The 23,375-nt window shown below is 46.8% G+C and overlaps 8 protein-coding genes across 8 annotated transcripts; 2 read left to right on the top strand and 6 right to left on the bottom strand.

The window, feature by feature from the left end:
* Positions 1-490: 490 nt before the first annotated feature.
* LACBIDRAFT_319010 (uncharacterized protein) lies at positions 491-2,142 on the bottom strand (the record flags this gene model as incomplete). The annotated part of the gene is made up of 10 exons (XM_001879742.1): positions 491-576; positions 628-718; positions 779-1,281; positions 1,336-1,496; positions 1,550-1,573; positions 1,623-1,678; positions 1,732-1,823; positions 1,877-1,959; positions 2,028-2,074; positions 2,122-2,142. The coding sequence occupies 10 exons, from the start codon at positions 2,140-2,142 to the stop codon at positions 491-493; spliced, it is 1,164 nt and encodes a 387-aa protein (XP_001879777.1).
* Positions 2,143-2,183: 41 nt separating this feature from the next.
* Positions 2,184-3,377, bottom strand: LACBIDRAFT_184303 (uncharacterized protein). Its single transcript, XM_001879741.1, has 6 exons — positions 3,281-3,377; positions 2,948-2,974; positions 2,736-2,883; positions 2,618-2,676; positions 2,505-2,567; positions 2,184-2,455 (listed from the first exon to the last, which is right to left on the bottom strand). Exons 2-6 carry the CDS (start codon positions 2,972-2,974, stop codon positions 2,408-2,410), a joined length of 345 nt encoding a protein of 114 aa, XP_001879776.1. The 5' UTR covers positions 3,281-3,377; the 3' UTR covers positions 2,184-2,407.
* Positions 3,378-3,534: 157 nt separating this feature from the next.
* LACBIDRAFT_319008 (uncharacterized protein) lies at positions 3,535-8,167 on the top strand (the record flags this gene model as incomplete). The annotated part of the gene is made up of 9 exons (XM_001879992.1): positions 3,535-3,577; positions 3,628-3,655; positions 3,701-3,731; positions 3,782-3,966; positions 4,022-4,639; positions 4,689-4,722; positions 4,773-4,942; positions 4,996-7,324; positions 7,382-8,167. 9 exons carry the CDS (start codon positions 3,535-3,537, stop codon positions 8,165-8,167), a joined length of 4,224 nt encoding a protein of 1,407 aa, XP_001880027.1.
* A 429-nt stretch (positions 8,168-8,596) lies between these two features.
* Positions 8,597-10,510, bottom strand: LACBIDRAFT_248869 (uncharacterized protein; the record flags this gene model as incomplete). Its single annotated transcript, XM_001879740.1, has 9 exons — positions 8,597-8,745; positions 8,800-9,061; positions 9,117-9,221; positions 9,273-9,364; positions 9,414-9,699; positions 9,755-9,811; positions 9,868-9,974; positions 10,030-10,119; positions 10,177-10,510. The coding sequence occupies 9 exons, from the start codon at positions 10,508-10,510 to the stop codon at positions 8,597-8,599; spliced, it is 1,482 nt and encodes a 493-aa protein (XP_001879775.1).
* A 274-nt stretch (positions 10,511-10,784) lies between these two features.
* Positions 10,785-12,919, bottom strand: LACBIDRAFT_248879 (uncharacterized protein; the record flags this gene model as incomplete). Its single annotated transcript, XM_001879739.1, is given in 15 exon segments — positions 10,785-10,818; positions 10,875-11,001; positions 11,049-11,093; positions 11,142-11,162; positions 11,284-11,615; positions 11,668-11,738; positions 11,785-11,795; positions 11,850-12,021; positions 12,080-12,092; positions 12,140-12,245; positions 12,291-12,400; positions 12,457-12,465; positions 12,524-12,634; positions 12,690-12,784; positions 12,803-12,919. Coding segments are annotated over 15 exon segments (1,374 nt in total), but the record flags the coding sequence as incomplete, so codon positions are not given.
* A 453-nt stretch (positions 12,920-13,372) lies between these two features.
* Positions 13,373-14,724, bottom strand: LACBIDRAFT_319005 (uncharacterized protein). Its single transcript, XM_001879738.1, has 3 exons — positions 13,752-14,724; positions 13,662-13,701; positions 13,373-13,609 (listed from the first exon to the last, which is right to left on the bottom strand). The coding sequence occupies exons 1-3, from the start codon at positions 13,872-13,874 to the stop codon at positions 13,524-13,526; spliced, it is 249 nt and encodes an 82-aa protein (XP_001879773.1). The 5' UTR covers positions 13,875-14,724; the 3' UTR covers positions 13,373-13,523.
* Positions 14,725-15,689: 965 nt separating this feature from the next.
* Positions 15,690-18,399, top strand: LACBIDRAFT_189966 (uncharacterized protein; the record flags this gene model as incomplete). The annotated part of the gene is made up of 11 exons (XM_001879991.1): positions 15,690-15,849; positions 15,905-15,917; positions 15,975-15,989; positions 16,039-16,131; positions 16,187-16,379; positions 16,432-16,534; positions 16,585-17,135; positions 17,189-17,463; positions 17,512-17,715; positions 17,770-18,083; positions 18,150-18,399. The coding sequence occupies 11 exons, from the start codon at positions 15,690-15,692 to the stop codon at positions 18,257-18,259; spliced, it is 2,031 nt and encodes a 676-aa protein (XP_001880026.1). The 3' UTR covers positions 18,260-18,399.
* Positions 18,400-18,815: 416 nt separating this feature from the next.
* LACBIDRAFT_168990 (uncharacterized protein) lies at positions 18,816-19,511 on the bottom strand (the record flags this gene model as incomplete). Its single annotated transcript, XM_001879737.1, has 4 exons — positions 18,816-18,941; positions 18,997-19,052; positions 19,159-19,294; positions 19,425-19,511. Coding segments are annotated over 4 exons (405 nt in total), but the record flags the coding sequence as incomplete, so codon positions are not given.
* Between the last annotated feature and the right edge of the window lie 3,864 nt (positions 19,512-23,375).

The raw sequence follows: 23,375 nt of genomic DNA, 5'->3' as shown, positions 1-23,375 counted from the left end.
ACATGTGCCACATATATCTCTACCCTCGGTATACGTTGCTTTCCGAGGAAGCCACTTCCGGACTCTCCCTAAATTTTGAGTACAACGAAGATTCGTCCAAGACTAACCCGTCTATGGGTTTTTTCGCTGAACAATACAAATACCTTCCGATGCTAGGAAGATATGCGATGTAATGTTATTACGCACTGATTGGGACGCACCCCGGGGGTGAGATGGTAGCTTGGAACGACAAAAGCTCGGGGAAGAGCAATTGTATCTGGTCTGGAAGAAATCGATAGATGCGCTTCCTTTCAGCACAATCGGTGTAAGAAAGCAGCTGAATACTCGTAAATGGACTCGATGTTTTCATCAAACCTGGTTGTGATAAACGTCTGACGAGATGCAATTACTCCCCATAAATGGGCTCGAGTCAATATCGTGTATATGTCATAATCCATGCACGGAAACTAGTCAAGAATCAAGATAGTGTTCTAGGATATCTTCTGTATATTCATGCAACAGGAGGCCAATTTTCTTGGAAGACGTAAGTATCCTCTGTTGGAGGTACAATCTTTGCGACCTTGCCCAGGCGCTCGTCTATTAAGAGATGTATAAGCGAGATCCATGAACGGGGGATGATGAACGTACAAACGGGATCACTTTCTAGCTGTGCAAAGTGTTTCAATTCCCATGTCGTTCCAGCAGCCTGTTCGTCCTTCCTTCGTTGTCTTTGTTCATTCTAAAGCACAAACAGCACATAGTCAGTTAGGCAACAAAGCAAGCAAGAAAAGGAACAGACCTCAATCCGTGACTTCTCCTTACTCGCCGTTTCGAAATCACCTTCCCTAATCCCCTTCGCCACGAGCGCCCAAAGCTTCCTCGTTTCGAAATCGCCCATCTCCCCACCCTCCCCACCCCCAATCGGCGACACTTGCTCCTTCACAGCATGTACATCATGAAAATCTCCACTCCCACCTTTAACAAACTGGCTCTTCTCGTGCCACGTGCCCTCTATCACGGTCTCCTTCTTTCCTTGGCCGCCCATGCCTGGCATCGGCGTCACGGTGGCTTTGAAGGAGTGGGATTTGCCAGAAAAGTAGCCTTTGCCTTTATATTCGATGAGCGAGACGTGTCCGCCGCCGATGATGTAGGATGTCTCTGCGAGCTCGATGTAAGGGGAGCCATACCAGAGCCCATCTATACGCAGGCGGGGGAGGGTGATGAGATATTCCTCTTTAGTGCCGGAGGGAAGGGAAACGGTGAGCACCGCATGTCCGATTTGTTTGACGATGATTGAGCCCGCTGTGAAGTGGAAGATAAATATGCAGAACGAAGGGAAGTTGTGAATATACGTACCGCTGAAACTGGTCTTTTGCGCATTGTGGCCCACGAGACGCAGCCCTTTAGACTTGTTCTCGATGATGTAGGCAGTGATGGGTGGATGGTGGGAGACTTGCTCGACAAGTAGTTCAGTGAGTCCACGATCGTTCTTGTCAGGCCAATTGCCATAGAAAAGCCTGTGTTGCGGAGAGGTGAGGGTCGAATAAAACAACGTCAACGTTGTACATACTCTCCAAGGACAGGGTTAAGAGGCCTAAGAGGTGACAAGATAAATATAAAATCGTTAGCAAAAGCGTGCGCACTTCTTCTCTGATCCCATGGATTCATTTCTAGATGTGTATTGATCCTTCAAGGTGCTCTGTTGGACGATCGATAAGCTCAGTTTGACGAATCAGGGAAAGGAGGACTGACAATGAACCAGTTGAGGACGGCGAGGGTTCTGTCTTCGCCATCCTTGGCGTCTGCAATGGCAGCGAAGAGGTCAGGGCGCTCACACCAATATGCTGTGGAGAGTCTCAGACAAGAATACCTGGCAATGACTGTCAATGCTACATACCCGGGAACTCTGTCAACGATGTTGGAGAGAGGATGAAGGGCGGGGCCGTCAAAGAAGAAAGGTCGCCCGAGAAGGATGCAATGCTGGAGATTGATGTGATTGATGTGGTCAGTTGTCCATACGTCTAGTCCGTCATCGTTGGTGAACGTACGATTTGAGAAATGAGGTCCAGCTGCCACGCTGTGATGCTGGGACTGCCTGTCTGACGATGAGCGCGACGACGACGAGGATTGAGCAAATCGTACGTCTCCTGCTGTTTCGGACATTGTACTGGAGTATGTATAAGAAAGGGGGTAACACTTGTGGTGACACAACAATAATGATAAATTGCGACTACAACTCACAACATCCGCCCTGCTTAAAGCACATTGGCCTACAAAGACACTAAGGAAGCACAAAAGATACTACGATACGAATGGACTGTATAGAGAGGGGTAACACGCACACAACAGAAATTTGGGATATACGCCGTCGGCGGGAAAAGGTCGTAAAAGAAGAGGTCATCATTATAAATAAGTACAACAAACGAGTTCACTCCTCGTCTTCTTCCTCATCGCCGCTTGCGCTTTTCTTGTTCGACTGGGAATTCTTGTCAATGTTGTGCAAAGAATAAAATGGGGAAACGCACATCATACGCAGCCTTGGCTTCTTCTGCTCTCGTCTTGTCTTTGGAGGCCTGTTCGACGTACGGCTAGGGCGGGTAAGTTTGATACGCGATGAAGACGATGAAAAGAAACTGACCTTCTTCTCTTCTTCGTCGAGCTCCTTCCATTTAGCACCTAGCAGCTTGCCGACTTCACCTATGGTAGCAAACAAACTGAGAAAAAAACATGGGCTTTTGAGAGGAGTCCGTCCTCACCGAAGCCAGCATCAGGGTTCTCGGCCTTGATCCTATCACGCCAATCTTGGCTGAAAAACATGTACGCAGAGAGTGCGCGTTTAGGCTTGTTGGGATCCTTCTTCCCCTTGCGAGATGTAGCCTTATCTGCTTTTTCGGCAGCTTTACGCTGGAACGGGGAGTTGAACGTCAGCGACGACGACGATGCTTAACGATATTGCCAAGACACTCACTTTGGGCTTGGTGGCCTCCTTCGGCATCTGTGGAATTGCAGGAGAAAAGAAATGGAAATGATTAGTACATGACTATGAGAGAGAGATGAGGTGAGACAAAAGATGGACGCGAGATAGCGACGACGACGAGGAGAACAGCGTAGAGAACAGGCAGCGAGGCGTCTACAGAGTTTGGAGCGTGGGTAGCCGATCATCAACGCGACGCGTTCATAGGGGCCAAACAAACAAAGGCCGACACTGTTCGCAACGAGCTCGAGAGCGTTATCGATGCATCGAACAGCGGGCTAAAAGGTGGAATGGCGAGAGGAGATGGCAAGAGACGCATATACTCACGTTGAGGATTTATGAGAGGGGAAATAGAAAAAGTAGGGGGAAGGGGAGGGAAGCTGTGGTTTGGCTGGGCTACTAGTTGGCGTAGCGTTCGTTGGCTGGGGAAAACCAATGCCAGCACAACCGCTGTTTATCCCTCTTGGCGGGTGGGAAAATAACGCCACTCGTGAGATACAATACGGCTTCTTCCGAAAACACACGCACAGACAACATAACGTAACTCAGTTACAATCAGTTCCTATCTAGTATCCACCATCATGGCACCCACAAAGACCATTCCAAAGCCGACTGCATTTGACGGTGAGCGCATTTCGTCCACGCTCATACCTTGTTCTTACAGCCGCACGCAGACAAACCTCTCGAGGATATCTTCATTGCGTAAGCGCATACAACGACCCATCTTTCCGGCTAACCGTGTTGTAGTGTTCTGGGTGATTCACACTCGGCAAAAGCGGTAAAATCTCCGCTTGACTCTTTCGTTACGCCTCTCATGTGTTCCTGCAGTTCATCAAAGATGCCTCTGGCTCGGTCCCGTTGCCCAACACCCAGGTTAACCACATGAACTTCTCAATCCCTTTCCCACTCGATGCCTACAACATTCAACTTGTTCAAATCAATGAGTTCAAAGCTTCTGATACTCAGAATGATGCTGACCTTTTAAATACTCTTGCTGCTCTTGTTGCTACTCTGTGAGTTGGTTTATCTATGGATAAACATTATAAAGGCTCAAACATTGTGTTCCAGCCATATGAGAGGGCAAAGTCTTCGTGGTATTGTCTATCTGCTGTCTTTGGCCAGCCCTCGCATTGGTGGAGCAGCTAAATCTAATCTGGATATTCTCTCTAAGCTCTGTGATAAATCTGGCTTTAAGAATACTGTCTTTGTTACTCCAAAGTGGAGCCACACCACCATTAAGAGCTATCCCAATAGAGAGCTTCAGCTAAAGAGGAACTATCTGGGGGAATTTATCACTGCTGGTGCTCAATACTTTAGGCATGATGGCTCTACTAAATCTGCTAAAGATATCTTGCAAGCTCTTCTCAATGTTTCTTGGGTTCCATTACATCTCCAGACTGAGGTTGTTGAGGGTGGAAAGCTCATTGTAAAGTCTGGGACTAGCCTGAAGCTTCAGAATAATCTTCTCACTAAGCTAAAGGATGAGATAGGGAAAAAAGAACTAGAGGATGAGGATGATGAGGATAACCAAGATGAAAGGCAACTTTTCCAGGATAGATTTTTTCAGCTTCATATGGAGAAGATAGATCTGCTTTGGGGCTTGGCTGCATCTTCTGATATAGAAGAGAAGTTTTCCAAGATGAAGGAATTAGTGTTGAGTTCATCTTCAACAAAAATCTTTATCAGGTAAATCAGATTCTAATATCAGGATGCCATTTATTAACTCTTCTTTTAGTGTTTTTGGAGACTCACAATCAGCAACAACCTCAGTATGCCTTTTTATTGGTTATTTGTCTACTACTGAATCATTCTTCCATAGTTTATTGAGCTACTTTCTGGATCTGAAATAGATGGTACCAATAGTGTACAGGCTTCAGCTGTGGTACCTTTCAGTGGAAAACACTACCGACTTGTGAACATGCCCTCTTTCCAGGGGAATGCAGGTGAAGCAGATACTCTGAATAATATTGCAAGTTACCTTGCAGCTCTGTAAGTAATTTGATTTAGCCATATGGGTTTTTTTTTAACAAGTTCAATTACAGAGTGCTTGGAGATCACAAACTAGCTGGCCTGGTTTATATCTATGAGGGCTCTTCTGCATCTGGAATTAATCTTGAAATGCTTGAACAGATAGCTGGAACTAGGGCTATGAGAAATCTTGTTGTTGCAGCCCCTGCTGTGACTACCTCAGTCTTTAAGCCATTTCTAGCTTATGGGGCTGAAGTAATCAAGTATAATAAGCAGTCAGAAACTTCTGCACAAGAGGTCATCCAAGCTATTTCAGAAAAGTCTGATGAATTTACATCTGGGGTGCTCTTGCGAATTCAACAAGAAGTTGTTCATCACAAAAAACTTGTTGCAGATACTACTGCAGGTCTTAAAGTTCAGGCATTGCTTATGGAGAAAACTCTGGGAATTGAAAAGCAGCTGAAGGATCTTTGGCATAAGAAAGATCATCATAAAGGAGACCATGTCATGAGAAAAGTGGAAATCAAAACTTCTATCTTGGAATATCAGATTGCTTGCATCAAACAGTCTGGCAGATTTGGAGCTTTCAAAGACTTGCTGATGGAGTTTGAAAATAATGTATCTGTGGCTAATGCAATCAAGCAACTTGAGGCAGCATTGAACAAGACTCCAATTCACTTTCCTGGAAGATTTCGCCCTTCTGGTCGCTTAGGCAACTTGTATAATGCCCATTTTCAAGAATTTGGAAATGCTACAGACCTGGAGGGGGCTGTTAAAGCATATGATGAAGCAATCAAAAATATCCCAGCTGACCATCCAGATCTACCAGAGCTTCAGCTTGCTCTTGGCAAGGCTCTTGAACAGCGCTTTGAGATTTTTGGGCAGCAGTCTGATATTTCAAAGGCTCTTGATTCTTGTAGGGAAGCTGTTCAATTGTACACCAACAAGAGTCCTAGAAAAAAAGCTCTTGCTTTGCATGCTCTTGGGACTATGTTTAGGCAGAGATTTCAGCGTATGAGAGAAACAGAGGACATTGACAATTCTGTTGATTGTTTCAATCAAGCAATCTTCCATCTTGAAGGTGTTAGTACTACTTCTGCTCATGGAATGGATATTGTCCTTGGTGAACTTTGCGGATCACTTGTTATGAGGGGAAAAAATCGCAACTCTGCCTCTGATATTGACAAAGGAATTGATGCTATCAACAAAGTGATTCCTAGTTTATCCATTAATCACCCAGCTTATTGTATGCTCAAAAATCAATGGTGTTCTGCTTATGCAGAGAAAGCTAAAAGCTTGAGGAGCATTACTTATGCTACAGAAGCAATCATGGCAGGAGAAGATGCAGTGGCTAAATCAGGGCACAACACCCAAGAGGCTCATTACTTGGCCAACCTTGGTACTGCATATTTCTATCGCTATGAACTTCGCACAGAGAAGAGAAAAACAAGTGAGGCAAAGTCGGATCTTGAAGATGCAAAATTGTGTTTCAAAAGTGCAGCCTACTGTGAAAGTGCCAATTTATTTGTTAGACTCCAAGCTGCTAAGGAGTGGGCCAAGTGTACTTTTCTGAGGAAAAAACAGCCACTAAAAGCCTTCAAATGTGGAATTCAATTTTTGCCCAGAATTGCAGGACTTGCTTTACCCATCAAAGAACAGCATAGAAGACTGGGAGAGATTGGAACTATGGTTGGTGATGCAGTGGCTGCTGCTGCAGATGCAAAAGACTTTTCACTGGCAGTTGAGTGGTCAGAGCAAGGAAGATCAATTGTTTGGACTCAGCTTCTTCAACTGCGTACTCAGAACCATGACCTTCAGAAACAGGAGCCCAAACTTGCTTCTGAGCTCCAGAGACTCTCTACCATGCTTCAGAAATTAGCCTTAGAGGAAGATTCATCTTCAAGTGCACTTGCAGGATCTCTAAATTTGGTTCCCAAGAAAGACCATGTACTTCAATCACCAGAAGATCTGGCAGAAAAATGGGAAAAATTGGTGCTTTCAATCCGTAAAATTCCAAAATTCCAAAATTTTCTACTTCCCAAGAAAGTGGAAGAACTTCAAGCTGCAGCAAGCATTGGTACTGTGATAATTATCAATGCTCAAGCAAAGCAGTGTGATGCTTTGATTCTTAGCAGAACTGCTCCAACTGATCATATCAAATTGCCAATTACTCTTGGCAAAGCTAAGGAACTTCAAGAAGATCTGGCCTCTCTGCTGTTGAACACTGGTTTGCTATCTAGAGGAATATGGGAAGATGCTAAGCATGCTATTGGCCATGGATATAAAAAATTTAGGGAATTGCTGCCAGGTGGGGAAACTAAAAATCAAGATCCACTTGCACCTATTCTACAAATTCTCTGGGAGCAGGTCACAATGCCAATCATCAAGAAGATGAAAGCTCAGGTCAGTTTCTTTTTTTGAAGCATCTCTTAACTTATTTAGCTAACCTTTATTCAATAGAAAAAGCTACCCCACCAGCTACCACACATTTGGTGGTGTCCATCTGGGCCATTTGCATTTCTACCACTTCATGCAGCTGGATCATACAATAAAAATGAAGACTGCATCAGAAACTACTTCATATCTTCCTACACACCAACTTTGTCTGCATTGCTGTCTACCAGCACCTCAACTTCTTCTTCAGAAACTGTCAAGATCTTGGCTATATCCCAAGCAAATGCACAAGGACAAGCAGCTCTTCCAAAGACTGAGGAAGAAGTTGCAAAAATCCAAACTCATGCCAAGGGACTTTCTGTTATATCTTTGGGAGGATCCCAGGCAACTGTTGACAGTGTTGCAAAAGAAATGCAAGACTGCACTTGGATACATCTTGCCTGCCATGGTGTGCAAAGAGTTGATGATCCACTCAAGAGTGCTTTAATCCTTCACAAAGGAAAGCACCTAGAACTAAGGGAAATTGTCAAGATGAATCTTCCCAAAGCCAGATTTGCCTTTCTATCTGCTTGTCAGACAGCTACAGGTGACAAACTGTTGACAGATGAGGCTGTTCATTTGGCAGGTGGGATGCTCTTAGTAGGATATCAAGGTGTTATTGCAACAATGTGGTCAATGAAGGATGATGATGGTCCTGTTATTTCTGATTTAGTATATGCTGAACTTTTGAAGGATGAGCAACCAGACCATAAAAGGGCAGCAAAAGCACTCCATATTGCTGTTGAACATCTTCGCAAAAAGGAAGGTGCACAATTATTACACTGGGTGCCATTTATTCACATTGGTTTATAAATACAAGTAACATGACAGAGTAGCAATGTAGATTTTTACTTACAAATGGTTTCAAGATAGTCTACAAATTGATGGTGGGATAAATACAAAAACAGCTATCAAGTGTCACTATTTTGTAAACTGGTAAGCATGTGCTGGAAATAAAATTGGTACCTATTTGGAGCCTTCCTATAAACTGAGCATTCACTTGAGTGTTACTCAAATTAAAATTTCAGGCAGCATTGATAAATGTAGGTAATATTGACAGTATATTTTAGTGATAAAGCGGCTACAAAAAAAGAGAGTCTCTGAGAGTGAATCAGTCCCAAGCTTCATGTAGGCATGGTTTGAAAGACAATGTAAGAGAAAATTGTGCAAGTTGTAAGGAAGTCAAAAGTAAAACGGGAAACAAAATGGACAGAACTAAGATGATAAGAGATGTAATGGTAATTAACCTGAAGTACCATTGGGTATCTCGTATGGATGCAAGTTGATAATATCGTTCACCTGCTTCAAACCTACACATCCTTCACCATGAATGCAACCCGCAACCATCTGACCAATGGCAAGTCCTTCAAAATATGCTCCATGCAAAAACCCTACAGATATATCATTCAGAACACAACCAGCATACCAGCAACTTATGCACATACCAAAATATTTGGTACTTGTAGCCTCCCCTGCAAAGTACAGATTGCCGACATTAGCACGGAGATTGTCATGATGTTCACTAAAAAAAGATGGGGGCCAATTTGAATATGAGCCATGATACAAGGGATCATCATTCCACCGCTGAAAGAAAAAGTCTGTGGGTTCTGGAACTGTGACGTTTGGGAACATTGTTCTCAATACACCCATAATCTCGCTCTTGACTTGTGAATCAGATAAGTGTTCTATTCTTAACGAGTAATCACCCTAATACAACAAAATAAGCTGGATATAACTTCAGGCGCAACTGAATCTGACTTACAGTTACTGTCACGAAGAGAATTCTAGATCCGGGGAAGAAATTGGGATGATCAAGGCTCTGCCATACCGGATAGCGTCCCCGTTCGGCGTCCGCATATAGAGCCATCTGGATTCCAGGCTTAGCAATCCAGGACGTAAGGCCAGACTAGGTTCTCACCTCCGTATCGAACCAGAACTTCTTGGGAAAGCGGAGGAACACTTTTGTATATGTTGCCATAGTCATGCTCTGAATGGCCTCCACTTTGAAGGCTAACGTCGCAATTAACGTGATGATCAGTCAAGGATGAGTGCACTTTACCCGGCAATGGTGGCTGGAACTCGACGCGATTATTTTGAAGGACCCCCAAGCTGAAGGTACAAATAGCATAACTTCCTGTTACTTTCTTTCCATCAGTGAGTGTAACTGTAACGCCGCTGTTTGAGTATGATATAGATTTGACAGTAGCGTTTAGCATCAGATTTCCGGGCTTTATGAATTCTTGAGCCTCTTGTTGGATCAAGTACTTGAAGCCACGCTGGTCAATGGACATTTGATTATCATCAGAGAACCCGCCCTCGTCTGTATTGTAAGTGAAGTTGTTTCCCTGGAAATTTTGTTCATCAACAACTGTGATTTCGATCGAAACGCGCAAACATCACCCAAACAGCTGCGATCAAAGACGACTCCTCAGGCGTCTGAGCATACTCCCAATCAAACTGCACCAATGAGTGTAAGCCGACAGCGGAGTGCATCCTCGACCCCACTGACGCACTTGGTAATATTCCGATGCCCGTGAGTGGTCGTCCGTTTTCCTCGGCGGGATTAACGAATAGCCAGTTCGCCCAGTCACGTCAACCAACTTCTTGTCAACGCGAGTCCCTGAAGTGAAGCTGCTAACTGTGGAAGGCTAAAAGAAAGTAGTATCTCGACATACCTGCAAGAACCGTTAAATTGGAAAAGTGATCAACTGAAGCTTTGAAGACGTCAAGATAATCAGTCGCGCCCTTGCTGTCGTACGTTGCTGCTCGAGAAGCATCGAACGTTAGAACCAATGGAGAGAAGACAATGAGCGTACTGATACTGCCAAACCAATCATTAGCGCGAGTCTTCAAGTTGTGCTTGATGGCCAGGTCAAGGATGGGGTTGGCGGGCCCACCGGGCACTTGAGTTCCTTGTATCCAATTAGCACCGACTTCAACAGTCATCCCACCAAAGTTGTGACTTCGCATCCGACCTCCAAGTTCATCTCGCGCCTCGATGATAACGAAGTCGTCAACGCCCTTAGTGTGGAGGCTTCGTGCTGCGATAATGCCCGCGACGCCACCGCCTAGGACCAAGACTTGATGATGGTGAGGATTTGCAGATGGTCTCCCGCCAGCAATGGCGATTAACAGGAATGGATATAAGCGTCGCATGAGCATCATCGTCGTTTAGAGGGACGCCTTGAGGGGGCAGTAGAGAAAGCTTAAAATTTCAAAATCTGTTAAATAGTAAAACCCAGACCTGCTAATCTCCATGGTGGAGAGGCTCTTACGTATTTCGCTGCCGGGTTAGCAATACGTAGAGATCACTTTGCAGCGGAAGAGTGTGCGTAATGGTAAGGCAAGGAGATTGCATTATTGTAGCTTACTCGATAATCAACGCCACCTGACGGTCTAGTATCATCTTCTCCTACATAATGCTCGAGCTTCACTTTGATGGAAGAAATGAGATGAGGGCATATCTATATGCGATGGAATTTTGATGAGCAGACGAATCGCATGGTGAAATCATATTTACCTTCCATCAACACGCCACTTTTCCCCGCTGTTCTCGAGACGTTCAACGGTGTTTCTGTCTACCCCGACAACAACATTCGCCTTATTGGTCCTCAGACTCAACAACGGGAATGAACCTGCGAGGGGGCCTGGAAAAGGTAAGAAAGATGTGTATGAGAGCATTGATTAGTCACACCTAGTGCTGATTCGAAAGAGGTCCATGCAGGCCACGCAACATCCCCTGTCAACCTAATCATAGTCAGTGGTGACCGAGAAATCAAGCGAACACGTAGCAGTAACCGGTAACTTACTTGCGGTAACTTCAGACACAGTTCGCTGTTAGCCCTCCCAAGTTTGGCGAAGATGGTACACGTACTTCAAATCACCCTATAAATCTATCAATATGGGTTCTTGTGAGGGTGAGAGGTAACTCGCCTTGAAGATGACCAGTCCACTCCCCACGAGTTCTTCGTATAACCCAGAATCCAAGTCCCTCATATTCCAGTAAGGATGTGGCGTGGACCAGAATTCGGCCATTGTAGAATCCGTCGAGCCTCCTAGAGGCGTATCAACCGGGACCGAAAGGGAGAAAATACCTTGTTCAAGGTACTTCTGCCATCGTGACACCATGTGCTTCAGGTGCGCGGGAGAAGCAAGATCAGTGGATTCTAGGTGAGCAAAGGGCCCGTCCGAAAGGAACGCAAAGGTTTGCACAAAATCGTGAGGCGTTACATCGGAAACGAACCAAGGGATAAGTTTTGGGCTGATGTTTCGTTAGCAACTTTGTTGCGGAGTACAAAATATCGGGACCGTACTGGAAACACACTCGCGAAACATTCGGAGTATAGGTCACGAGAAAATCGGCAAATACTAGGTCAGTGAATAGCTACTCAATATTAGCAGTGAATGGATTGGATGAAAAGGCAAACAACCTCGAAGCCAGCTGGAGATAGACTTTGATTAATTGTGACAGGAAAATGAACGATGATCATCTTACCATTGTCAAGAACGAAATCGACGCGAGCATCACGCAGAGATTGTACGTGCTTCCAAACTTCAGCTTGATCATCTTTCAGGATGAATTGTTTTCTTGCAGCTTGAGCATGTTTGCCTACGGATTGTAAGTGTTTGATGTCGTCCTGAGAAATGTGGGTTAACAAGGACAAGTCCTGGGTGCGCATAAGACGTTAGAGCCCGATTTTGATTTTTGGCAACATTTTGACTCACGGTTGCATTCCCCCTAAACATCCATCAGTTAATGATAAACGAAGGTAGTTGACGCCCTACCATAGGCACATTTGCATCATTTCCGTAAAAAGTACCTCGAGCTTCTGGGGATCTGACTTCAACTCGTCCTCAACGGCGTCCAATTCGTAGACAGAGCTTGCAATTTCTGGAGAGGGGTCAGAATCACCAATGAAAGCAAAACTTGACGCACGAAGGATGGATGCCCCAGATTGTTGGAAAGTCTTGACCTTTTGTTTTTTGAAAGGGTCATAAGAGCCCCAGTGCTCGGTTTGAGCGAAAAAAGAACGTATAAGGCGATATCTGGTGCAAAATTAGCTTCGGCGAACCAGCATTAACTTGGCCAGCAATTCACTAACAAATAACACCTAAAAATAAGGCGAACTGTTGCTAAAGTATCGCGACCTCGGCATTTGCTTGACGTACTCTGCAAAAAGCCACGGAGCCGTAAACCAGGTGTTTTTCTTGTCCTTTTCCAAGGCCATTAACTCATCGTTATAGGTGGTAATATGCGGTCCGCCGTCGTCGGGGAGAGGGCTGTGGAAGCATGAATATCACCTCAAACAAACGCAGGGGTACACATTCGACTCACTCTAAAGGGTGATCCCTCCCCATCTGATACTTTAACTTGCTGATTTTTGCGATGATCTCCTTACCCTCGTCTGACTTCGTAGACGAGTCCGACGCCTTCAGTTCCCCACTAACTTTCTGGCCTTCGAGCGAGAGAAGATGGCATGCTTGGTGAACGTCATCGATTACGCCAGTGATGATTATAGGCCAACGCCTGACCACGGTCTCGTAACTGGCGTTGAGCGAATCTTTAGTTCCTAGAGTTGGCCAGGTTCAGCGGGAACAAAACGCACGAGAATCTGTCACATCGTCAAGTTAGTTCAAGTCGCAAAGTCACAAGATCCATGACTTCCTGACCCTGCTTTATCGGTGGGGTCGTAGGGTGGATATGAGGACTTGAAAGTCATGACGACTGACTTGAACAGAGATTTTTTGATGAGCTCGTTGGTCAAAATTGTTTCAAGCTTGTTCAAACCCGGATTGGTCACTTCTGATCAACCCCAAATCAACGCGTCAGCGCTTTCAGGTCTTGCCGAGTTCCCCCGTCGTCCGTTTGGTGGCTCTATCTATTATGCTGGGAGTTTGGCAAAAGTAGAAATACGGAACTTCGAATTCGGCATATTTCGGCTTCACACAAAGTAATATTTCACCTTGTTGGAAATTTTCATCGAGTCGGATGTGCGATACCCTTCGATTTATCAGAATGGGAGGGACTCTGAGCGAGAGTCGTAATGTGCAAGAATAATTGAGAGAGAAGACCAAACAAGCGCAAAGCTACTACACATTTGAAGGATCTTTGACCTTCAACTCCTCATACTGCTTAGGGGTGTACGTTTTCTGTGGTAACGAGTTCATCTCACATGGGACCGCACGTATTCGGTTGAACAATCACCTGGGAAAACGCATGCATCTGCGCAATCTGATCCTTCAGCAGGTCATTCACTGTGGGGGAAAAGTCGTCGAAGCTGCACCAGAAACCGAGCTCGCCTCTCACCCATACGATGACGCGCAAGCGTAGATTTTCCGTTAAACGCCTTGAAGACAATTCAGCATAGGAAACTAGCGGGGGGGAAAGTGACCCTACCTCGCTGACAATGACAATGGCATAGGAATCGCCACAGCCGTTCGATTGATCCTCTATATCGAGATGCGAGACGGGAAGTGCCACTCGAATGGCTTCGTCGAGAATTTTCAAATCTATCGGCATGTTGAAGTAGGAGGAAAGAAAGGAATGTTGGGAAATGATCTGATAAGATAAAGTTGGACGAATCGGTTATCATCGGGCTCCGCTCCAGCCGACAACAGTGATATGGGCGCTTCCAAGATGCGACAAGATCTCGAGTGCCACTATCCCAAGCTCTACGAAGCTGCCTTCTCATACCCCGCTATTGACAGCCACGCTCACCCAATTTTGCGTGAAGAGCACCGAGACAGATTTCCGTTCGAGGGACTGGTATCTGAGGCTCAAGGCGATGCCTTAATTCAGGATGCCATCCATACGGTTGCATGTAAACGCGCGACCGCTCAAATCAGGCGCCTATATAATTTGGATGAACGAGCTTCTTGGGATGACTTGAAATTGGCCAGAGCGTCGTTCAACTATGTGGAATTGTGTAAGATGTGTTTTGAGCCGGCGAGGATTCAGTGCATTTTAATTGATGATGGGCTGGGTGGTTCTGATGACTTCGCTGAGGATTACACATGGCACGATCAGTTCACCAATAGTCCAACGAGACGGATCCTGAGAGTAGAGGTAATAGCTGAAGTAGGTTTGTTGAGATTATTTAGGAAAACGCTATTCTGACTCCGCTTGTGGTGAAGGGAATCCTCAAGGACATCTTCCAATTAAACCTCAGCACGAAGGCTGCCTTGGAAGCCTTTACGGCGTCTTTGACAAAACGCTTGAAAGAGAGCGCAGGAGATTCAAATGTAGTTGGATTCAAGTCAATTGTTTGCTATCGTACAGGGTTAAACGTCGCGATCGTCAGCTGCGCAGCTAGCCTCGAGTCTTCGTTGGTCGACCTGTTCAAATCGTACAAGGAAGAAGGGCGACTTCGATTGGCGCACAAGGCTCTGAATGATCTGGTTGTTCGGATCGCGGTGGAAATGGCGAGTGAACATGACATACCTGGTAAGTGCCCCTGTAGCTGCCGCAAAATAGCAAACGGTTTATCATTGAATCAGTACAATTCCACACTGGACTGGGAGACAACGACATTACTCTGTCCCTCTCTTCGCCAGCGGAAATGCAGCCGTTGATCAAAGCGTACCCAAAGACTAAATTCGTTCTTTTGCATTCGTCCTATCCCTACACTCGAGAAGCGGGATACTTGACGGCCGTGTATTCCAACGTATACCTTGACTTTAGCGAGGTATGCATTTCATTTTTGGCCACACCTCTACCAACTCGGCCCATCCCTGAAGGTCTTTCCCCTTGTATCTGGTCCAGGTCAGCGGTCAATTATTCAGCAAGTCCTCGAACTAAGCCCCACAAATAAAATTATGTGGTCGAGTATGGGCCCTCGTTTCCATGCCGGTTTATGTTCGAGAGCTTACTTGTTATGCAGGTGATGGGCGTTGGTGGCCCGAGTCGTTCTATCTTGGATCGTATCAAGCGCGCCAAGGCATGTACGAGGTAAGAGGGCCTTCGAGGGTATCATAGAACTGATATCGATGGACATATATAGGTTCTCAAGACGATGATTGATGACAAGGAGCTGAGCGAGGCTGACGCGGTGACAATTGTGAGGAACGCGCTCTTCCACAATTCGAATCGCGTGTACGGTTTGAATCTTCCTACTCCGGGACTGGCGTGATACCCATGCGGGGAGTGATTTAGCGCTGCAGTAGTTGCCCCGTAGTTGTAGCCGCTAGTTGGTAGTCAATCACAAGAATCGTAAAGTGTTTGTAGACTCACGTGACACACAGCCACGTCTACTGACACGTCAGATCGAAAACGAATAAATAGAAAAGCCCATCTCAAAATTTAGTCTGCACAACATCTCTTCCCCCGACTACCATCATGTCTGGTCCCGCCCGTCGTCCGACGCGCGCTGATTCAAGGCGTCTTCTCTCTTCTTTTTCTATCGTTTTCTTCGCCCTATTGGCCCTCCTTTGTCTCTGTCCTCCTGCCGTCCAGGCCGAAGAGGCTCATCCAGAATATGGAACTGTAATTGGTATTGGTATGTGCCATTTTCAATGACGACCTATGAACACCGCTGACAACGTTACATATAGACTTGGGCACAACGTACGCTTTCATTCTCTCTTGATCCAACAACGCTGACCGGTATGCGCTGGCATTCAGTTATTCATGTGTTGGGTGGGTTCTTCCCTTTGAAACTTTACATCTTACTAATTGCCATTCTCAGTGTACAACGAGGGGGCGTTGTTGAAATTATTGCCAACGACCAGGGTCACCGCATAACACCATCATGGGTCAGCTTCACGGATGAGGAACGACTGTGCGTTTACAGCTAAATACTCGCACGAACACTCTGGCTAACTTTCACAACTCAGGGTTGGAGACAGCGCGAAGAACGCTTTCCACTCTAATCCCCAAAACACAGTATTCGACGCGAAGCGCCTCATCGGTCGCAAGATGGACGATCAGGATATCATTCGTGACATGAAGCACTGGCCGTTCAAAGTTTCGGAGAAACATGGAAAGCCCGCCATCACTGTAAAACATAAGGGCGAGGATCGCGACTTTGTGAGTAACATTTTTGTCGATTTAGAATCAAGCGCTCATCAGTTGTTTGTAGTCCGCTGAAGAGATCAGCGCCATGATTCTAGGAAAAATGAAGGAGACCGCTGAGGCTTACCTTGGCCACAAGGTTACACACGCCGTTGTCACTGTTCCAGCCTGCTCGTACCCCTGCTTATTTTAACCACTGCCCAGCTTACCTTGAGTGTAGACTTCAACGACGCTCAGCGTCAAGCAACCAAGGACGCCGGAACTATTGCTGGCCTCCAGGTTTTGCGTATCATCAATGAGCCAACCGCGGCCGCCATCGCCTACGGTTTGAACAAGAAGGGCGGGGAATCCCAAATCATTGTCTACGATCTCGGTGGTGGTACCTTTGATGTCTCCCTTCTCTCCATCGACGACGGTGTCTTCGAGGTTTTGGCCACTGCCGGGGATACCCATCTTGGAGGAGAAGATTTCGATAACCGCGTTATTGATTATATGATCAAGGCATACAAGAAGAAGACTGGTACCGACGTGTCCAAGAACCTCCGCGCTCTCGGTAAACTTAAACGCGAAGTCGAAAAGGCAAAGAGGACGCTTTCTAGCCAACAGAGCACCCGCATTGAAATCGAGAGCTTTGAGGACGGCAACGATTTTTCCGAGACTCTTACACGGGCTAAATTCGAGGAACTTAACATGGATCTCTTCAGGAAGACCATGAAGCCTGTTGAGCAGGTATTGAAGGATGCCAATGTCAAGAAGGAAGATGTCAACGAAGTACATGTCATGTCCTCTTTGTTATTGATGTATCTGCTCACGAATCACAACAGGTCGTCCTTGTCGGAGGTTCAACTCGTATTCCTAAGGTTCAACAGCTCCTTAAAGAATACTTTGGTGGAAAGGAACCCTCCAAGGGCATCAACCCTGATGAGGCTGTCGCGTATGGTGCTGCTGTCCAGGGTGGTATTCTCTCTGGTGCTGAAGGCACAGCGGACGTCGTTCTCGTCGACGTCTGCCCACTCACCCTTGGTATCGAGACAACTGGCGGTGTCTTCACAAAGTTGATTCCCCGTAACACGGTCATCCCCACAAGGAAGAGCCAGATGTAAGTTATTATTACTATTGATCTGACTATGGGCTAAACCTGCCGCAGCTTCTCCACCGCCGCTGACAACCAACCTACTGTTCTCATTCAAGTCTTCGAGGGTGAGCGTTCGCTTACCAAGGACAACAACCTCCTCGGAAAATTCGAACTCTCCAGCATCCCTCCTGCACCACGCGGTGTTCCTCAAATCGAGGTCACTTTCGAGATTGATGCCAACGGCATTATGAAGGTTGGCGCTGCTGACAAGGGAACGTAAGTTTATGAACGTTTTTCCGGGTTTCTTAGTCAATTGACAATATCATCCAGTGGCAAGTCTGAGAGTATCACTATCACCAACGAGAAGGGTCGTCTCAGCCAAGAAGAAATCGACCGCATGGTTGCTGAGGCTGAGAAATTCGCTTCTGAGGACGAAGCTCAGCGAAAGAGAATCGAGGCCCTCAACTCGTTGTCATCGTTCGTTTATGGTCTCAAGACTCAGCTCGGTGATCAGGAAGGTCTTGGCGGCAAGGTCTCGGACGACGACAAGAAGGTTATCTTGGCCGCTGTCAAGGAGACTACTGATTGGATTGAGGAGAACGGCTCAAGCGCCAGTGTCGAGGATTTGGAGGAGAAATTGGCTGGTGCGTTCCATTCTACGTTTCGCTTTTCATGACTTGACGAACTGAATCAATCGTTTTATTCATCAGAGGTGCAAGGCGTTGTTAACCCTATCACGACAAAACTCTACCAGGGAGGTGCTGGAGGTGCACCTGGTAAAGATGACGATGACATTACTCGTGACCACGACGAGCTGTAATTACTTTATATTCCCGGGGAGTTGGCACCTTAAAATCTTGAGCACAAAGTAGCAGAGTCAGAGCCGCCTTATTTAAATAATATAATCCCTCAAGTACCAATTGCTGAGCCGTGAACCATACATACTTGATACACCCAGCGAAGAACCGGACTCCACCACGACCGGCATTACTTGTATCAGTGTCGTGTTCATAGCCTCAATCAATACACATAATCTGGCTACATAAGGGAGACCATACTTCTGATCGACGTTGGGGGAAGCTAATTTACAATGACATAACATTACAACAAAACAGGTAAAGTAGGTCGCTGGGATATCGAAATGCGAGGGAAGTGGAAGTAACACTGGAGTATACACAATTCGTGACGGGCAGCAAGATTAGGAAAAATATTATCTTCATCAACTAGCGAGAAGACACGTCATCTTCATCTTCTTCGTCCGAATAGGATGACACGCGGATTGCACGATAAGGGCGATGCCGGTATCGAGTTCGGCTGCTAGAGGAGGGGGAGCTCGTCGAGTCGGATTCGTCAGTGTCTGAAGAGGGAGGTACAGCGAGAATCAACCGAAAAGCGTCCTTGCCGTTGAGATAGAATCGGAAAAGCCTCTTCTCGCGGATAAAGCCGAGGGATTCGTATAGGGAAAGCGCCGCGTAATTGTCGAACTCGGTTTCGAGAACGATCTGCATCAAAAGAGTCAGTGTGGAACCGAATACGGGCCCATGATGGAGAACTGACCTCTTCCACGCCATCAGATTTCATCGCTTCAATGGAGTTTCGAACGAGTGCACTAGCTAAAAGGGAAAAGGGGGAAAAAAAGAGAGTCCGCACCAGAGGTGGTTTCCCCATAATCTAAGATATTCTGTGAGGGGTGAAAAGAGGGGCGAGGGGGTGACGAACCTATACCACGTTTTCGCCAACCCTTGTCAACGCTAAGCATAGCGATGTATCCCCTGTTCGTGAGATCCTTATGCATACTCTGCTTGCATACGATGACGCCTATTGGGTCTGAACTCATTGGGTCGCTGGGGTATGCCTGATAACGACGTGAGGCAAGTGCACTGTGGCGAAGATGGGTTACCCACTAAGAAAGACAGATGGGGCCTGCAAAAGGGCACAAATGCGTGTTAGCTGTGATGTGAATGAGTCACACGACCACGGCGCACTGACCACTGATGGAGAAAGTAGCGAAAAGTGTAGATGACATAGGGCTCGCTAAGCTCATTCTGAACGAGGGCCATAATCTGGGGAAGATCAGACTCCCCGACATACTGACGATACATGATTTGAGCCATGAGGAAGGTGGTATGAGAACAAGAAAGTACACGGGGTGATGCAAATATAAATGAGGTCCAGATCATCATGCATCAACAACAACAATCATTGCAGTCACAAGACCCGACCCTTGCAGTCATCTCTCGTTAGCGCCGAAACTCCTTGGTTGGATTGATTCTCTACATTGGCTCTACAGCAAATGGGAAGTCCAATGGACTTGACCAGTCACTAAAGTAACCAGGGTTTTTGAGGAACTGAGAGAGACTCGAGAGGCGCGAAGGATCTCAACCCACGTTTGGAGGAGGAGGGCATGGATTGGAAGGATACACAGATGGCGAGTAGGGCGTGAGTGTATCCCAGCGCCTAGTGTTTTAAATAATTGAGGAAGCGGAGGCAGTGGCCGTTGAACTCGGACCTGATTGGTATGTATAGCTTGCTTCCTCCTGCTTCTTGTGAATCGGCTTAAAGACAGGGTTGTCCTTATGCGAGCGACGCGATGACGAGGAGCGAGGATGAGTTGGCAGCACCGCAGACTAATAGCGTACCTCTTTCGCGAATTCTAGCAGTGAACTCTTTTGTAGCTTTTCATTTGTTCTGTCTGATACACTTCCTCATGATGAGTACGAGCAAATCAGCTTGCTGGACCTCGTAGTCGCTAGATGCTCAGGATATCAACGTCAACGATGAAAACAAGCTTAGAACAACCTCTGGCTCTATAGAGGCTTGAACTTTTCAGGGGAATGACATCAACGAGGCGCCTAAGTAGGAAACCCGGGCCGAGCCGGCGACCTTGGTCGATATCGAGTTGCAACCATGAAATTGCGACGATTGCCCTCTCCACCTTTGACTCGATGCCCGGAATACCTCAACGCGTCTCTAGGCTCGTGCGCACGGCACATTTTCTACACCAGTCAGCAGTCTTGCGAGGCACCGCTGTCTCTGCCTCTGTCGCAGAGGAAAACAAAGATGTCGCCTCCATGGACCGTCTTTTGAAGGTGGTTCGTGAGTCTCGCATTGCTGCGTTTCGCGTTTAAAATGAACACATTCGTCTTTATACAGGTCAGAGATCCGACCCAGTTTACCACAGGTGAGTGCCAGCCAATTGCCTCACCCATTAGTTGTTCAACGCCCATGCGAGCAGTGTCATGCCGATGAGGACACCAATCTTGTGGTCCGAAGCACTTGTTAAGCAAACAGCGCTGGAAAGCGCGCCGTCGGATAGTGGGTCTACCCCGCCAGCCTTTTCTGAGGATTCGCTTACCCCAAGAAACATGCACGACTCCTACTCCGAGCTCGTTCTTCCGTTCGGCTCCTCATCCGAGATTTTGGAACAGTACACCAATGCATCAGGTGGCATTCGAACCGGAAAGTGTGTATTCTTGCTCTTAACTTTCCACGTACCTGGCTAAATGGAGGATATAGATTAATGGAGAATCTCGACTCTCTAGCGGGGTCTATCGCGTATAAGCACATGTTAGGTCCCAGCGTCCGTGCTCTTGGTCGTATACAAGATCGCGGCTTTTACATTGTGACAGCTTCTGTAGACAGGTGAGATCATTTTCTGTTAGCGCTCGTGCCCCCTTTTATCACATTATTTAGACTGGACATGCTTTCGCCTCTGAACCCAGGCCGCGACTTGAGGATAAGTGGGCAAGTTATATACACCGGAACTAGCTCAATGGAAGTCGCTGTAAAGATGGAATCTATCGGCAACGGTATTCCGGAGGAAACTGTCATGATAGGTATATCTCACAGTCGAGTTACATCAACGACCTGTCTGATATTGGCGGGTGGTTCATAGGTCGGTTCTCGATGGTATGCAGGAACGCTACAACCCATCGCGCCAGCAAAGTTAATCCACTCATAATCTCAACCCCCGAGGAACGCGCTCTGTACTCACTAGGCGAACATATGAAAAAAAACCGCCAGTCGAATGCGTTGCGTTCCCTGTCGCGTGTACCACCGAGCTCTTCGGAAGCGGCGGATCTACACTCCTTTTACCTTGAGCATGGTCAGGAGGAAGATGGAACTGATGTCGAAAACAAGGAGAGGGTGTGGATGGGCGATACTACAATAGAAAAGTGTATGTTGATGTTTCCGCAGGAACGAAAGTGAGTGCTGAAACTGAAACCTTTTTCTGAAGCATATCTTCTCACTCTCATCATCTAGTGTTCATCAAAAAGTCTTCGGCGGTTATTTGATGAGACTGGCGTATGAGGTATCTCGTTCATTTCGCCCGTTTGAATATGCTTGCTTATTGACACACGACCAGCTTGGCTTCACCAACGCAAGTATGTTCACCCGTGGACATGTACGATTTCTGTCGCTCGACGGGATATCCTTCGCTCGCCCCGTTCCTATTGGCGGCATCTTGCGCCTCAGGTCATGTATCCTACACACGGCATCGACCCCAGAGCATCCCGTCATCGTTGTGGGCGAATTTTCATACAATAAAAATCGTTTCAATTCCACTAACTTTCTCCGTAGCATGTCGGTGTCAAGGCCAATGTAGTCGACGTCGAAACAGGGTCAGAACAGACAACGAATGATTTCAGATTTACGTGGTGCCAGGATCCCGAGGAGGTTACCACTTCTCCACCTCGTCAGGTGGTGCCAAAAACATACAAAGGTCTGTCTCGTCATTTTTCGAAAACTGTTGGAGTAACTTGAATTTGATACAGAGGCTATGCTATGGTTGGAAGGTAAACGAGCCCTGGAACTGGGGTCAGAGATTAGAGGGTTGAGGACAAAGTAAAACAGAATCGCATGAAAGTACGAGTGTCAACTACAATGGGGTCAAAATCGGAAAAAGGCACTCGAAGTCGTTCGTTCGTGCTGGTATAAAATGATGGTGTATACGCTGAAGGCCATGGAGCCTCATTACGTCGTCTCTCTACGCTGCCATCGTCCATGGGAATTAATAATTTACATCGCAAGGTATCGGTAAGACAATCTGAAGGGGAAAAACTTATTAAGTGCACAGCTGATTTGGTGGTATTGATCGTGATTTCATAACGGTATTCGTCAGGTTTGTTTATCTTGATTTGGGTTTAGCACCGTCGCTTGCGTTGGCTGCGTTCTGCTTGACCCTGGAGAGGGGTGAGATGGCACTGAGTGGAGAACCTTGACGAGGTGGGCGGGTACCACAATCGCGCGGGGCTACTTCGCCACACTTGACATGAGTCCTGTAAACGTGATTAGCACATACAGCATAGTTATTCCAACGTGGTAAAGCTCAAACCTTAAACCACAATCATCGCATTCCAACATGGGCTTCCACCCAAACCTCTTCGCGCACAAATCACATTTAGACACAAGGGACCCGCTCGAAAAAAATATCTCCAGAGGGTTCCATCCAGAGGTGACCTCTGCAGAAGAGACTGCGCCGCTATTGCGTTTGGGCTTGGCTCCTGGCTTCAACAACGTGAATCGGTGCACCATTGGCATGACGTAGTTCCCTTGCAGGGAGCGGATGGTGGATCCGCCCTCCGTTGCGTATGTGCTGGAGATGTAAGAGGACGAAGAGGCAGCTGTGCGGTAGGAGTCTAGGGAGGCGATTGATAGGAGCGACTCGGTGTCGAGTGGGTCGTGATCCTCGCGACCTAGTGCTGAACCATTGAAAGACGCTCCTGGAGATGGCGAGGCAGAGGGAGGTGTTGCTGGGAGGACTGGACGTGAATCGTCATTCGGATCAGGGGAAGGTCGGATGGTAAGGATAGATGAAAGCGGAGGTGCGGATGAGGTCGGATGGGATGGGTGGCGGATAACGGTTGTGCTGTATTCTGAACCTGAGGAAGAACGTTTGCTCTGCAAAAGTGGCTCTTTGCCTATTTTCGCGATTG

The sequence above is a fragment of the Laccaria bicolor genome, genomic scaffold (assembly GCF_000143565.1).
Source record: "Laccaria bicolor S238N-H82 LACBIscaffold_9 genomic scaffold, whole genome shotgun sequence".
Taxonomy (NCBI): domain Eukaryota; kingdom Fungi; phylum Basidiomycota; class Agaricomycetes; order Agaricales; family Hydnangiaceae; genus Laccaria; species Laccaria bicolor.
Note: the sequence above shows the minus strand (reverse complement) of the source record. Positions and strands in the feature narration are given on the sequence as shown.

Excerpts from the sequence above, each read along its gene's own strand:
- LACBIDRAFT_184303 (XM_001879741.1), bottom strand. The coding sequence starts at position 2,974 with ATGCCGAAGGAGGCCACCAAGCCCAAA. Across the intron at positions 2,677-2,735 it reads GAACCCTGATGCTGGCTTCG|GTGAAGTCGGCAAGCTGCTA; the intron begins GTGAGGACGGAC and ends TTGCTACCATAG. Across the intron at positions 2,568-2,617 it reads TCGACGAAGAAGAGAAGAAG|CCGTACGTCGAACAGGCCTC; the intron begins GTCAGTTTCTTT and ends TACCCGCCCTAG.
- LACBIDRAFT_319005 (XM_001879738.1), bottom strand. The coding sequence starts at position 13,874 with ATGCCGATAGATTTGAAAATTCTCGACGAAGCCATTCGAGTGGCACTT. Across the intron at positions 13,702-13,751 it reads CCATTGTCATTGTCAGCGAG|GCGTTTAACGGAAAATCTAC; the intron begins GTAGGGTCACTT and ends ATTGTCTTCAAG. Across the intron at positions 13,610-13,661 it reads GCTTGCGCGTCATCGTATGG|TGAATGACCTGCTGAAGGAT; the intron begins GTGAGAGGCGAG and ends TTTCCCCCACAG.